The 15,631-nt window shown below is 41.0% G+C and overlaps 1 protein-coding gene across 1 annotated transcript; it reads right to left on the reverse strand.

Annotated features, from left to right (window-relative positions):
• Nucleotides 1-359: 359 nt before the first annotated feature.
• On the reverse strand, nucleotides 360-12,481 carry LOC310691584 (vomeronasal type-2 receptor 26-like; the record flags this gene model as incomplete). The annotated part of the gene is made up of 7 exons (XM_083471443.1): nucleotides 360-1,261; nucleotides 2,336-2,462; nucleotides 2,863-3,090; nucleotides 3,360-4,220; nucleotides 5,291-5,582; nucleotides 7,354-7,564; nucleotides 12,334-12,481. The coding sequence occupies 7 exons, from the start codon at nucleotides 12,479-12,481 to the stop codon at nucleotides 360-362; spliced, it is 2,769 nt and encodes a 922-aa protein (XP_083327569.1).
• Nucleotides 12,482-15,631: the final 3,150 nt, after the last annotated feature.

Consider the following 15,631-nt stretch of genomic DNA (forward strand, 5'->3'; position numbering starts at 1 on the left):
CATTACATTTGGGGGAGGGAAGACATTTACTTCTGGCAATTCCTGCAGCCAAACTGGTGCCAAGTATATTGTTTTGCTTTCCTTTGTATTACCTCAGCAAGGCCAAGAGGGGGTCTTGTCATCTGTACAGCCCAGGACTTCCACATTAACTGCTTAAGATTGATTTTTCTATTATTATAACCATTTAAGCATGCCACATACAATACCATAAACTACCAAGGCTGTGTACAACATAATAATAAACACCATATCATCACTGCAATATCTGAGTAACAACCAAAACAAAAACAAATACTTGAACAAACAAAGATAAGTCCAGATTGCAAATTACAGTTAAGGAAAGAGATTTATTAAATTCTTCAGTGTTTATTCCTTATGAGCTGTTCTCTGTTGTTCAACTCAGGTTTAAACACAATAATGTAACATTTGTGGGGAAAGATGCAGCCCAGAAGGCCAGCACAGGAAGCTAAGATAGAGAAGATCTCCACAATAACCATGTATTTCCCCTTTGTGCTGAGGTAAGTTGGCACAAAGGATAGCCACACACTGCAGAAGACCAACATGCTGAAAGTGATGAACTTGGCTTCATTGAAACTATCAGGTAGTTTCCTGGCAAAGAAAGCCACTGTGAAGCTGGCAATTGCCAGGAAGACCATATAGCCCAGGACAATGTAAAACATGGTCACAGACCCTTCATTACATTTCAGTACAATTTCATCAACCATTGAGTGCATGTCTACATCTTGGAATGGGGGAGAGGTCAGCAGCCACACAGTACAAATGCCAGTTTGAATAAGGGAAAAGGAAAGAACAATGCAGGTGGCCAGCTTTTTCCCCACCCACCTCCTCATTCTTGATCCTGGCTTGGTTGCCATGAAAGCTAGAACTACTGTGATGGTTTTTGCCAACACACAAGAAACAGCCACTGAGAAGATGATGCCAAATACAGCTTGTTGGAGGAGACATGTCAACTTCCGAGGTTGGCCAATGAACAACAATGTGGAAAGGAAGCAGAGCAGGAGGGAGACGAGGAGGGTGTAGGTGAGGTCCCTGTTGTTGGCAACGATGATGGGAGTGTCATGGTGCTTCATAAATGTCCCCAGCACCAGAGCTGTGATCAAAGAAAAGGAAAGAGCAATGCAGCCTAAACTGAGCCCCAAAGGTTCTTCATAAGACAAGAAGGTTACAGTCTTGGGAATGCATGTATCCTGATTCTTACTTGGGTACTTCTCATCTGTGCATTTAATACAGTCATTCATATCTGAAACAGGAAAAGACATAAGCCTTCTTTCTGCATTACCTGAGTGTTGAGGTCTAATGCAAAAAATATATATGCAGGGCTGTACATATAGCCACAGCTGCAAAGTAACACTGTCTTTTGCTCCCACTATGTTGATCATAGCATGATTTAGAATTCATGTGTGAAATAGAACCTCACACACCAGTAATATGTGAAAAGGACTATGGTACTGATCTTACATAAAACCTTAATAATATGCTCAAATGGTTCCTTTCGCAGTGGTTTAAGTTGACCCCTACATCTGTGATTTTCTTTGTGAAATATTTAGGTTTTTCCTATTCATACCAGTAGGTGTTCCTCTTATGTTTGTCCCAACTTTCCAATTCGTTGAGTTACTTATGGTAAATCAGTACCAACAGGGCATGTGCACATAGTTTTTTGGTTTTTTTAAAAAAAATCCCTCAGAATTGAACAAAACCAGAAACCTGCACAAGCATACAGCATTAAATAAGATATTTAACTGTAGTTTGTTTCTGGAGATTTCTGGTTTTTCATAATTATGAGAGCTCATAGGAAATATATTCGGGAACACTGGAAATAGGAGCACAGCCAAAATAGAAAAGAAATCAACTTTAAATTCTCAGCTTACACTTTTAATTTTAACATGCTGTGTAATAGAGGATTTTTTGTGGTTCGCCTGTGCAGTTTTCTGGTTCTGTGTAAATCTGAGGAACCAACAAAAATATACATTGCTAGTTCCATTCAGAAGCATACTAGAAATAGTTATGAGCATGACTAGAAACGAAAAGAAAGCACGAAGGAATAATGACTGTGGAAAGAGGAGTAACAGAAAGTGACAACTTATCCACTCATCACCAAACCATGAAAATGAATAGTCTGTGACCCAAGTGAAGCAGTTTGGAGCCTGATTTTCCCTCGTGTATTGGATTAATCCCACATCAGGTAAACCTGAATCTACAGGGGGTGAAACATCAAGCTTGGTGTAGCCTGATTGTAAAAATGTGTCCCTAACATAAATCAAATTGGAATACCGAGAACAGAAAACACCCAGTAGCATCAATTATACTTACTTACCCTCCTTGTCTGATATTTTCCCTTCTGGACATGGGATGCAATTGTAGCAGCAAAATGGTTTCCCTTCTTTCACTTTCTTGCTAGAACCATGATGGCAGCTCTCACTGCATGTAGAAAGTGGCTGGGCCTAATCCATAAGTCAGAAAGCAAAATAATGAGCTTGGAATCTTTAAATTTCATGGGCCTTTCCACTTCTTTTTGCAATGTTAAGGAATTTCAAACACATATGCACCTTACATGTAAATTAAAGTACAAATTCCATTCCATCATAGACACACAGAAGGAAGGCTTTAAAGACCTCCTGGTAGCTTTGTATGATAGGCTTAGGTGTGAGGCTAACAGCAACATTGGAAACAGATGCATCATTAACATGATTGTTCGTTAAAGAACTAGGTTGTACTTTGAGAGAATACTGACACTAATCTTTCGTCTGGGCTCTTATATGTTTGATGACAGTTTTGAAGAGATACCGTTACTGACACTATTCTCTAAAACACTTTCACCCTAAATCTCCAATTGGATCCTACCTGGTTAAACCAGTAATGCCATGTTATGGCCTCTTCATTGATAGTGAATGCTTCATCTGGAGGAACCTGCGGATCCATCCTCCCAATTTTTATTCTGTGAAAAGTTTGGTTGGATGAAACCACCCAGTTGATGACATCGAATCCAGCTACTAACTGCCCATTATTATCAAAGGAGATCTTGTCCCCAGAACTGTTGTTAAATGAAACATGTCTCAAGTAGTGATGGAGCTGGATGGAATAAAAAGGAGTAGGGTTTTCAGACTAATGTCTAATGGTAGCAAGAATGATTTACTGAAGAGTTTTGAGCAGGAGGCAAATAGTGAAACATCTGCTAAACCTTCATAACTGAGAGACAATAGGAAGGATCAATATGTTATTAAGTAAACTGATAAGAATACACACAGCTAACCCAAACCCTACCCCGCCATTTAATGGGAAATAATGTTATAATACTGTAGATATTATGAATTTTCACATCAAAATGTTCAGGCCACTACCTGCGATATCTCTTGATTCTGTAGTTTCATTCTCGCTCCATCCAGATTTGCACTGTCCTTGACTCCAGATGAGGACATTGCATGTAAAGCATGGGCCACAGCATAAACAGCATTGTAGATGTTGTAGGTGTGGCCCGTCATGCTCATTTCAAAGAAGGGTTTTGGAAGGTTATGTAGCTTCTCCTCCGTAGTGCAAATGTATCCATCCACGTTACCTACATCCGTTTTTGAGAATGTGCAACCAAAGGCCTGCTGCCAGAAGTCCCTGATGAACCCATCTCCTTTAGGGATGGAAGGATTTCTGCTCTCAATAAAAGACTGGAATCCTGGTACATCGTTGGAGTGAATCTTGAAGGCTAGCGTACCATGGATTATTTCTGTAACAAAATTCCTTTGATGGACTGTTGATGTAAGCTCCATCTGGGCTGTAAGAATCCAGACTTTCCCTCTTGGTATGCTTGTCTCACATTCTTGTTTTGCCAGATATGGAAACCATCTCAAATACATCATGGCATTTGATTCTCCATAAAAAACCACTATGTTGGCTTTACTATTCATGATTTTATTATGTAATTTACCTCCTCTTTCTAGGTTTTCATCAATTTCATCGAAAGAAATAAACATGGGGATTCTTTCTATGAAGGCAAAACAGACACCACTCTGAGAAAACAGTGGAATGATGATTTGCACACATCTTTCCCCACTGTCAGTATCTGCGACTACAACCCCAATCCACACCCATCTAAAATGAAGAAGCAGAGAGAGTATCCCTGTATACTGAAGGGTTTCCTGAGGGGTCATCTGGTAAAAATCAAGCCCTGGAGTTTTATCATTCATCACTGGATTCGAACCATATACCAGCTAAAAGAAAAAGCAGGAAGGGAAAGAGAGACAGTTATAGTCATTTTTAAGATGTAGTTTCATATGCTCTGATCACTCAGTACATTAAGACACAAGGTTTATAGCAAGTGATAAGGTAAGTGGATATTATTGCCTCTTATCAAGATAGGGGGCTAGTCCTGAGAGATAAGTGCTTAGTCTAAGGACTTCTTTTTTTCAGGTACATGACATCAGCAGGTGGAACTAAAGATTTTCAAAATGAAGCAAATGGTTTCTATTGTGAATTCTTCGTTGAAGTGCAGTGCAGTGTAGCAGAGCTTCACTCCTGACACTGTTGTTGCTACAGCATCCCTGGATGGTGCTGAAGTGCGTCAAAGTGCAAGCAAGCTCAGGGAAGAATGGATACATCAGTGTAAAGGGCTTCTGATGCATCTGCACAGTCCTGACAACAACACCAACCAGCACTGTCCAAATAAGCCATAGTGATGCTGGTCCTGGGAGGATGGTTGTGCCCTACTGCAGTGGTTGCTACCTTATGTGGCTATCTGCAAAATTGCTTACACTATACTATACTATAATATGACATATGCATATTGTGAGATGTGTTTTTCTGGGACATAGATGTCTACTTGATGAAACTCCTTTCCTAGGAAGGCTCTCCTTACCACAACTCTCACGCACCTCCTTCTCAGTATGAACTCTTTTCCATGCAAAGAAGGATTTAATGCTCTTTATTCAAACAACAACAACAATAATAATTTAAAAAGATGTTTCTTCTTAACAACAGGGGCAGGAGGAAAGAGTAAAATGAAACATACATACGAATTTATACAAAAACTGAAAAAAACACAAGCCCTAACTTTCTTTGTCCTGCGATTCTATGTTTACTTTGCTTTGTCATTGCTTGGGTATTTTGCTGTCTATAATACTTCTTTCATTGGTTTACCATGTCATAAGTCATAAATATGGGTTTAACAGAATATCAACCTCCCTCTCTCCGAATTGCAAAATAAATCTGGAAGGACAAAAGCCGCATGAAAAAGTATTGCATTCCCATACTTTCAATATACACAATGGCAGATTATCCCTACCTGTGGAATCTTATAGATATCCAGGATATTTGCCACAACAACAGAGATTTCAGAATCCAGTCCCCCAATGACCGCTGTCAGATTATGCTGGATGTCACAGACGTAGTTGGGGGAAAACCTCTCTATCGAAGATAAAAGTAGCATTGTGGCATGGTAGGTCAACTTTTCATTAAAATAGCTGTCATATATGTGGAAGCCCAAGGTGATATTGGGTAAGATCTGAGGGTTGTCATTGACCTCCTTTACTGCAAATGCCAAGGCCAAAATATGCTGATAATTCTTTGACACTACACTAGAATTAAAATTGCATTCTGTATCAGAATGATATTTCACACTTTTTGAAAAACCAACACCACTATCTGCATTTTCATGTTGATAATGTTTGATTGCAGTATTCCAGAGAAATCCTAAAGTCAAGATTCTCTGGATGGAGAAGGTTAGGGTTACGAAGACATGGTCCTCCAATAGCAGAGAAGAACTCATTTGTGACAAACACCTATGCTATGGTGGGCATGGATGCATTTAAGAGTTTTTCCACAAGCAGTTGCCAATTTTAGGCTTCAGAGCAAATCCATGCCTCCAGTAGTTCCCAGGCACCTTTATCTTCAAAGAGCCAATTCAGAATTGGGCCCCTCCTTGAGAGCAGTCAGGAGCTGGAATAACTACATTCATGCTGATTGGAATGGGGAGGCTTAAAAAAGGAAACTACATGTGGGAAGGGTGTTAGTTAACACAGGCTTGGTTGGTCGAAGCCCACCTCACTGCACTTAGAATAATGTACTTAATGAATTGTATTTCCTGAGACTCTCATTAGAGTTAGGTTAAATTTTCAATCATGCATGCATGTCGCAGAGACGTGTTATCAACATGAGTATTTTATGAGAGCTTGTGCCTGACATCACAACATACCATGTGGATGTTGCCCTGTGTGGATTACAGAATCTAGAACAACAGTGCCATCTATCTGAATTATTGCTGAAGGTTTGTGTGGATTTTGCTTTCTGACTATCTCACATGGTATATTATTTACGGCAGAGCTGTTTATTGTCCAAGCAGAAGAGTAAGCTTGTGGCGATAGTGTGTAAATGGAATCGGATCTAGAGCAAGGCATTTGCATACACCCAGAGTCCTTCTATCACTTCCTATGCGTGAGGATAATGGAGAGCGAATGTACAATATAGCACACTTCCCTTCTTGTGCTTGTATAAGCCATTGCTAAACAGCCCCCAGTAGAGTGAAATTCCTCAATCAAAGCAGCTATATTTAATAAACAACATGGTAACGTGAGTTAAACTGCTTTGGGCTAAGATAACAGAGCCCAACAATTTCAGAACTTAGAACACTAAACATTTTATGAGTCACCTGTGAGTTATATCATAAACTTCACCCAAATGAAATTCCAAGGTACAAATATACGTTTTTCAATATAGGCCTTTATTACCGACTCTCTTATGAAGTTACTTTCTATGAAAAAGAATTATATGAGAAAATGGAATTTAACTAAGCAAGTAGGAATATATCTGTTTTCATATCAAGTCAGAGGAAGGAACTGAGTTGATGGCAGCTCTCATGAGTCAAAAGATTCTAGTATTTTACATCACATGAAATATACAAATTAAGATAAAATGTAGATATACCAGAAGCAATTGCCTCTGAGTGATGTTTCCAGACAACATCCAAAAATCAGTTTTGTTTAACAATCTTTACATTAACATATAACATTAGAATGTGTCGAAGAAAGACATGAGTGGTGCAAGAATAAAAGCAGAATTGAAATGTGAGCCAAAGAAAATGGAGGGGAACTTTTTTGTAACAGTCAGGAGGAAAAAGATATAAGGTAAAAGAAAATGGAGTTGAAAGAAAGACTTTTATTTTAGGAAGCTTAAATGTATTCCACAGAAGTCTTCGTCCTCTAGAAAAATTGAAACCTTTACCTTCAGCTTCACCTTAATTCAACCATTCTTTTTTCTATAGGCTAAGTTGATATACCTCTGCATATACATTGTAGCACTAGCACTGGTCTTTTCAGAGGGAAGGACATGGAAATGAAATAAACTTCTTACATGAAATCTTCAAGCAATGCTAGTGGCGGTTCTTCAGTAAAATCTGTTAAAGGTTTCATGATGCCGCCATGACTTGCAATGCCACCAATGATGAGGTTTCCTTGCTGATGGTATATGTGTTGTGGGCGATGTGGATGGGAAACCCTACATTTCACGGTTTGAGCCTGGCATACATTGTGAGGAATCACTGCCAGCATCAAGACCACTAAAACTATCATATTCAGAATAAAGGAAATGGTCTTGAAGTATGTAATGTAGACTATTGGAGATCATAGTATCAGACCCAGTCCCTCTCCCTGACTCTAAATGCTGCTGGGTTTATTTATAATATGCTGTTTATTTTTCTCATGGTTGCTGAAACTTCAAGCAGTACTGGGTGAGCAGCAGACTCAATTACATGTTTTTAATAATTTAGAGGAAGGTAATCACCAGCTCAAATCCAGGGATTCCCTGTGGAATCGTTGAAGAAAACATGTTTGTCACATCTGAACAGACATGTTGACTGTTGCTTTCTTTGGTAGAAATGGAGACTTGTGGAATAACCCTCAGCAAGAAAAGGGTGCTAGAAGTGACTGCTGGGTTGTCCCACCCACCAGTCAAAGTTGGCCCATCAGGTGGGGTCAGATAGAGATCTGGCGCCAGAGCCAAAAGGTTCCACATTCCTAATTAGGACTTGGGAGATGAGAGTTCAAATATGCACTCTCTAGTAGAGTTCACTGGGTAAGCTGAGGCAAGCCACAGTCTCTCAGCCTAACCTACATAACAGGGTTGTGGTGAGGGTAAAATTGGGAGACGGAGAGCCGTGTACACCACCTTGAGCTCTATGTAGGAAATGTGGGATATAAATGTAATAAGAAAAGGACATTAGGAATATAAAGACTATGATCTGGCATTCTGTGCTAGTTATAACTTAGGCTCAATGGAGCAACACGTTCTCTTGGTCTTTCAGCCCCAATCCTTTCCCCCCATAGGTTGGAGGCACCACTGTGAGTGATCATAGCAGCGTGATCAGATCATCCAGGAGACCTTTGACAATCAGGAGACTTGTTTACAGGCTCCAACATCAGGAAATACAATTTAAACTTTACTGCCCTTTAGCTGACCTTAATGTGATGAGAGGTGAGGCCCTGAGGTCTAAATTGGAGGATTCTAGGTGTGTCAGGATGTTATTGCCTGCTCTGTAGGTCATGCAAAGGCAGCACAGTGGTTAAACTTGATAACCTTAGAGCTCTCTCCCAACCATACAGAAGATCCCCCCCCCATTTCTTTGTTTAATCATAATATCATTTTTTTCTTTTTAATTGGTGTTGATGATTATAATGTTGTTAATGATATCCACTGAGTTTTCAAGGTACATTACAAAAATGAGTAATTTTAGCTTTTCCTAAGTAACCTTGGGTGCCTGTTAAAGTGTTTGACGAATGGTAACATAAAATGCACATTTGTACATTTAAATATGTATTTAATTACATATCTAATTTCATATTTTATATGTCTCAAAGCGGCTAACATTCTCCTTTCCCTTCCTCCCCCACAACAAACACTCTGTGGGGTGAGTGGGGCTGAGAGACTTCAAAGAAGTGTGACTGGCCCAAGGTCACCCAGCAGCTGCATGTGGAGGAGCAGGGAATCGAACCCGGTTCACCAGATTACGAGACTACCACTCTTAACCACTACACCACACTGGCTCTCTGTAGCATGTAGAGGGTTTGTTTGTTTGCTTGCTTGCTTGCTTGCTTTGCAAAATCTCCAAAAAGAAACCCACAAAACCCCCCAAAAAACTAAAAACCACTGACTACATGTTGCATTCATATAGGGCTGCAATATGCTCTGGCTTTCCCAGACATTTTCCCGCTTTTCAGAAATTACACCCGGATGCTGTTTTCGATGGGCAAACCCAGGATATATGGCAGCCCTATGGTAGATGAATACAACATGTTGTCAGTGGTGCACTTAGGTAATTTTTGGCTCTGGGTGTAATACTTATTCAGGAATCCTGTCAATCAATCCCCTTAGATTATAATAGCTAATGCTTCCAAATATGGTAAGATAGTCCTGCTGTTTTGGGGGGCCCTCTTGCCTATTCCGTTGAATGGTGTCCTGGACTTCTGCCCCAAATCCTGCTCTGACAGCATCACTGCATGGTGCCTTAGTTTTTCAAAGCAGACCTAAAGCCCTTTTGCAGCACCTTGTTGAATTGCTACCCTGGACCAGTGAGAAATCACTTCATCAACTTTTCTAAAGTTGGCTGTATCCGGTCCCAGCCCATTACTGATGTGGTGGTGGGGAACAAAATGTTATGGAATTGATAGGACATCCTACAAGAGCATATAGGAAGAGAAGTTGCTATTTGATTGCACCCTTTTAAAACAAACAAACTGGTATTTTACATCCGCCCCACCCTGAGAAATCCCATTACTGACTCACAATGCTTATGCTACCAGTAAATCAGCCCACATCAAATTCAATCACACAGAAGCTAATTTTTTATTCTCTTGCCTACACACATCAAAAGGGTTAAATAATGCCACCTACACAAAGGAACGAGTTAGGGCGGAAAGTTTTCAATGGGTCTATTGTCTCTATTCAGAAAGGAGATATTTGACATCAAGGTGACATGATCAGAACAACACACACCTCTTCTATTTGACATCAGCCAAAGAGACAATGATAGACTGAAGGCATATCCATACAAAAAGCTCCTGAGTGAATGCTTGGAGCTTTAGAAATTCAGGAAGCAGAGCATGGAAAAGGTGGGATTATATGACATGGGATTTGAAGAATTTGACACATTAATGTCCATCCTTTCTCCATACATCACCCATGATCGATCAGTTCCTCACATGGCCCATTTTCTAAGGTAAGGTGAACAGGTGTTGGTACCTTGGAGCTTGTGAATTTCCAAGCATCTAAGACTAGAGTGGAAACAAGATTGGAAGGTTTTTTTGATAGATGAATCTAAAATTTCTACATGGCAAATTTTAAAATTGCAATTTTCAATACTGATTGCTAGCAAATGACGTTTTTATAAAAAGGTACACATAAGAGAACAGTCTCAAGTGCCAGGGTTCATGTCAGTGTCCAAATTCCCAGAAAGAAGCCTTTCCTTGGTTTATCCCTGCTGAAGGTAGAAGACACATTTATTTTTAGATAGCAAGACAGGGGCAGGGAGAAATGGATTCTGAAAGAGATAGATAATCACATCCAGGGACGGTTTTTGGTAATATAGCACCCTGAACAAGGAAAACATTTAGCAAAACAACAACAAGAAGCCACCAAATATTTCTTGTTTTCACAATAATTCCTTTTGGCCTCTAGAGGTCTCTGTAAGATCTTGTGGGACTCTCAAATGTGAGTGAGGACATGCATTGTTGACACTAACCATGTCTGCCGAAGTTTAACATCTTCTCCTCAGTGAAAAGCATATGCATCGAGCATCCCTGCACTCGGCCTGCTCTTGGAAACCACGGAATTACCTAAAGGCCCCATCAACTTCTTCACATCTACCCTAGTCCATTGTCATGTGTCTGAAGAAGGCATTCCTGATTGCATCTTCCCAGGCATCATTTCTGGATCATGTGGCCCACCCACTTCAGTTGAGTGCTCTAGTGATAGCTTGCTGATACCAGCAGTCCTTAAAGCTCTAGGCTTCCAGGGCCTGTGTTACTGGTTGGATGGGAGCTGTGTTATCAGATGCGGCTCCGATAACTTTTTGCTGCTGTTGTGGGTGAACTGAGGTGTGTCTCTTTTATCAGCTTCATGGAGAGCAGCTTAATCAGCTGTTAATGGAGCGTGGAAAAATTATTATTTATTGAATTTATATACCACCCTTTACCTGGAGGTCTCTGGGTGGTTCAGAATAAAACCCAGAATAAAATCAAAATATAAAACCACAAAATACACAATCAGAATAAAAACAACAACCCAATAACCCCCCCAAAAAACCCCACATTTTAAAAGGGAATAGGATGTCAATCAAATCAACCAAAGGATAAAAGGATAAAAGGATTATTCCTTGGATAAAAAGGAACATTTTTGATAAAGGTATATAATGAAGGTGCCAGGCACTTGGGAGAGAATCCTCAGATGGGGAGCCACTGCAGAGAAGGCCCGTTCTTGTGTTGCCACCCTCCAGACCTCTCAAGGAGAAGGCACAAGGAGAAGGGCCTCAGAAGATGATCTCAGGGTCCCGGTGGGTTCATATGGAAAGAGGCAGTCCTTGAGGTATTGCAGTCCTGAGCCGGTTAAGGCTTTAAAGGTCAAAACCAGAACTTTGAAATGGGCCTGGAAACTAATTGGTAGCCAGGGCATTCGAACCAGGATCGGTGTAATATACTCAAACCATCTTGCTCTGGTGAGCAACCTGGCTGCTGAATTCTGCACTAGCTGAAGTTTCCAAACCATCTTCAGAGGCAGCCCTATGTATAACACATTGCAGTAATCTAACCTTAAGTTATCAGAGCATATACAACAATAGTTAGGCTATCCCTGTCCAGATAAGGGTATAGCTGGGTCACCAGCTGAAGCTGATGGAAGGCACTCCAGGCCACTGAGCCCACCTGAGCCTCGAGCGACAGCAAAGGATCCAGGAGTGCCCCCAAGTTATGAGCCTGCTCCTTCAGAGGAAGTGTAACCCCATCAAGAGCAGGTGATCTCCCACCCATCCAGTCTAGGAGCCACCCACTAACAGTGCATCAGTCTTATCTGGATTCAGTTTCAGTTTGTTGGCTCTCATTTATTTCACCCTGCTCACCCACCCAGGTTTCAGTGATACATGCCAGATCAGCCTCTTCATCCACAATCAGATCATGGATGAGGGAGATTATATTCTGGGCCAACCTGGAATTCAACAGCAGCTGTCACAAACCCAAGGGCTGGCTGATATGACAACCACAATTCCCCAGGTTGGAGGAGGGGCTGGCACATGGCACAGTCACTAACTGCCTGTGCTATGTGCCTCTCTTCCCACACCACACTTACCCCTACCCTTTAAAGCTGCCTTTGAAGATGTCAACGCCTTGCTGATATCTGGGGCTGGCGGAGTTGGCAACTCAGATGAATGGTTAGTGGAGGGAATGATAACACCTACAAGGCTCGTTTCATCACAAGTTATAACAGAGTTCTTCATGATTTGGCTTGTGAAAATCCCATGGGGGTTACTTTTCATGGGAAGAGATCCATGGATTCTGATGTAGCAAGAATAATTTTCACAGCCATGGGAATGTGAATCCACTGTTCTGAGCTTCTTGGAAATATCATGTTGCATCTAAGTTAAGCTCAGAGTAGACCTACGGATATGAATGAATCTACGTCAGGCATGTCCATTAACATCAATGGATTTACTCTGAATATTCAGGCTATGACCAATGTTCCCATTGACACAGTTTAACTTAATCTGGCTAGCAAAGTAGTCTGCGTCCATTGTTCTCTTTCACACAAAAACATCAAGAGGAATGGAATATGTAAGTTTCCAGTTTCATGGTTCAGAAATATAAAGATTTAGCACTGGTTCCAAAACTAATTATTGCATGGGAAGCAGGGAGATGTGGGAACAGGAATCTGTGGATTAGATGGGGAAGCCCCATGGACCAGATCCACTTCACAGTTTGGAGGTTTCCCCACCTTGCTTTAGGCTGACTGTGTAACTCAGATTCTTTCTGTGTTTACTTAAATCTTCCCATTATGAGATGAAACTAGTGTCAATCATGAGCATCATGTTCCCTTGTAACGTTCCTGCATTATTAATCTACAGTGAGGAAGGGATAGTTGCGTCATCAGAACTCAGGCTTATTAATCACCATGAGACAGTAAATAGTAGATTGAAGAAGTTTACAGAGTTTATGCCCACCAACACTGCTGTCTCCAGGATTGTTAGGGGTCCCTGGAAAAGTGACTTTAGTGTGCTCCTCTTTCCCCCTTTGGCAATTCTTAACTGCCTTCCCTATTCCTTACTACTATTGCTGCTGTCCATTTGATCACTCCTGCTAAGAAAGGACAGCTCTGGATGACTAGATGACTAGAGCATTATTTATTGAGCATTCATCCTGATTTGTTTGCACAAATCTTAGATACAGGTTAGACTGATTTGTTTGTGGAATTGTTCTATGACAATGATCATTGTCCTCCTTCATTCTTTCTAATTGGCTTGTGGCATGGTTGCACATCTTCCTGTTAATCATTCATTCTTCCTACACTTTTCACTGTATTTCCGCATTACATTTTGCTAACCGCAGAAAATGTGTTTCTTGTGCTTTTGCAACAGAGTGGTTTAATCCACATTGTGCAAACCTAAATTCCTGCTATGCACACTTTACTCCCTCCCACAAAACAGTGATGGTCTGAACGCACCCTAAAATCCACACCACAGCCCAGGGACTGAGGGCAAAATGACCAGAAGTCCCTCTCCTTGCTTCCCTGGCCGTTTGCTAACTCAGAGAATATAAGCAGGCAGCTACAGCAAGGAACAGGTGCATTGGTGACAGGTCCCAGCATAGCTGTCAACTTTTCCCTTTTCTTGCAGGGAATCCTATTCAGAATAAGGAAATTTCCCTTAAAAAATGGAAAACGTTGACAGCTATGGGTCTCAGGTGTGTGCAATTCTTAACTGCCTTCCCTATTCCTTGCCACTATTTCTGCTGCAATAAGTTACACACATACCTTAAATTTGGTTTCCTTGGAAAGAAGGCAGAGGAGACCCAAACCCCATTTGATTCAACCAAAATCTCATTACAGCTTGCACAATGAAAGGTTTTAGGTCAATGGAGAACACATGTTTTGCATGCAAAGAGTCTCTCTCTATTTTTTTGAATATAATTTTAATTAAATTTTCACTTTAAACAATAAACAGTAATTTCAAACATTCATCTACAACTCTCATTCCCTACCGCTCTGCCGAGCTTATGACTTCCCTCCATCGCACCAACAAGCTTACCCTTTTCAAATCTATATCTCACAGTTTAATCTGCATGCAAACAGTCTCAGGTTCAATCATCTATAACTCCCAGTAGGACTGGAGGTAAAATTCCAAAATAAAATGGTGTGTGTGTGTTAGCACAGAGCAGCAGAAAAATAGCCTCAAATTAAAAATAAATAAATACAAAAATAATAAACCAACAAATCAACACAAAGGTCTGGTGAAATAAAGTGACCTTTACAGAGCATTGGAATGCCTGAGGTGCATTTCTTTTTAAAACAGGTGTATGGAATATATGTCCATCCAGATGTTGTTGGACTATAACTCCCATCAGCCCCAATCAGCTTGGCCAATGGTCAAGGCTAATAGGACTTGTAGTCTAATAATGTATGGAGGGCCAAAGTTTTCCCACTCCGGTGTAGGACATAGGAGTCTCAGGAAAGGGGGCATTCTACTCCCTATGACTCACTCCCAGAAGGTCCTGTCCTTTATCTCTGGGCAGTTCATGCAGCAGTAGAAGGTGGTGCTTAATTTGCTAGGAGGTGCAGCCTATCGTATATTTTAAAACTGTTTACTAGTGCTGCAAACATGCTCTAATGATAATCTAAGGTGAACAATAAAATTGTCTCCTTTTTGCACATTTGCATCTGGTCAATAAACAATGAAATTTTGGGTGTGAGAAACTAAATAGCACCACAGCGTGAAAAAGATTGCCTCAAACAGTACAACTTGCAGCGTTCTCCACTGAGGTTTCCGGTGCCCTTCCTGTGTCAATTGCAACACCCTCCCAACTTCAATTTGCTTTAAATTTGAAATGGCTCATTAGCCTTCCAGTTTTACCTCTTTCTCCTCCTTGCCCTGTGGCTGGATAGAGAGAGGCCTCATCACCCACATACCTGCCGGGCCCCATATTAAGCAGAAATTAATTTCCTTGCAGGCGTCTCATGCACGCCCTTCACTCCTGTGTCACTCGTAACTTGGTAGGTAGGTGCTGATGAAAATTATCTTTATGACATCCGTGTAACGCTAGAGTGTCAGGGAGGGTTATTATCTCTGAGACACGCTAACAAGAGGCCAATCGCACAAACACATTACTGAGGGCAGGGAAGGTTCCTGCAAGGTCACTCGGTCCATCTTTCACAGCTGTATCAGGGTTAATGCAGGGGGTGGGATGTGCTTAGACACTTTGTGATGACATCTTTGAGGGCAGTTTTATTGGGTGAGGGCTAATTGTAAAAAGTGGGGTGCAAATGACCCCCCAGTGTATCAAGTGAAAACAGGGGAATGTATAATTATAACTGCAGGTGCTGTTGAGCTTCTCCTGGATAAAACTTGGAAAGGAATGGAAACTAAGAGCTACAAGAC

This window comes from Podarcis liolepis (assembly GCF_965112155.1).
Source record: "Podarcis liolepis genome assembly, chromosome: 13".
Classification (NCBI taxonomy): Eukaryota; Metazoa; Chordata; class Lepidosauria; order Squamata; family Lacertidae; genus Podarcis; species Podarcis liolepis.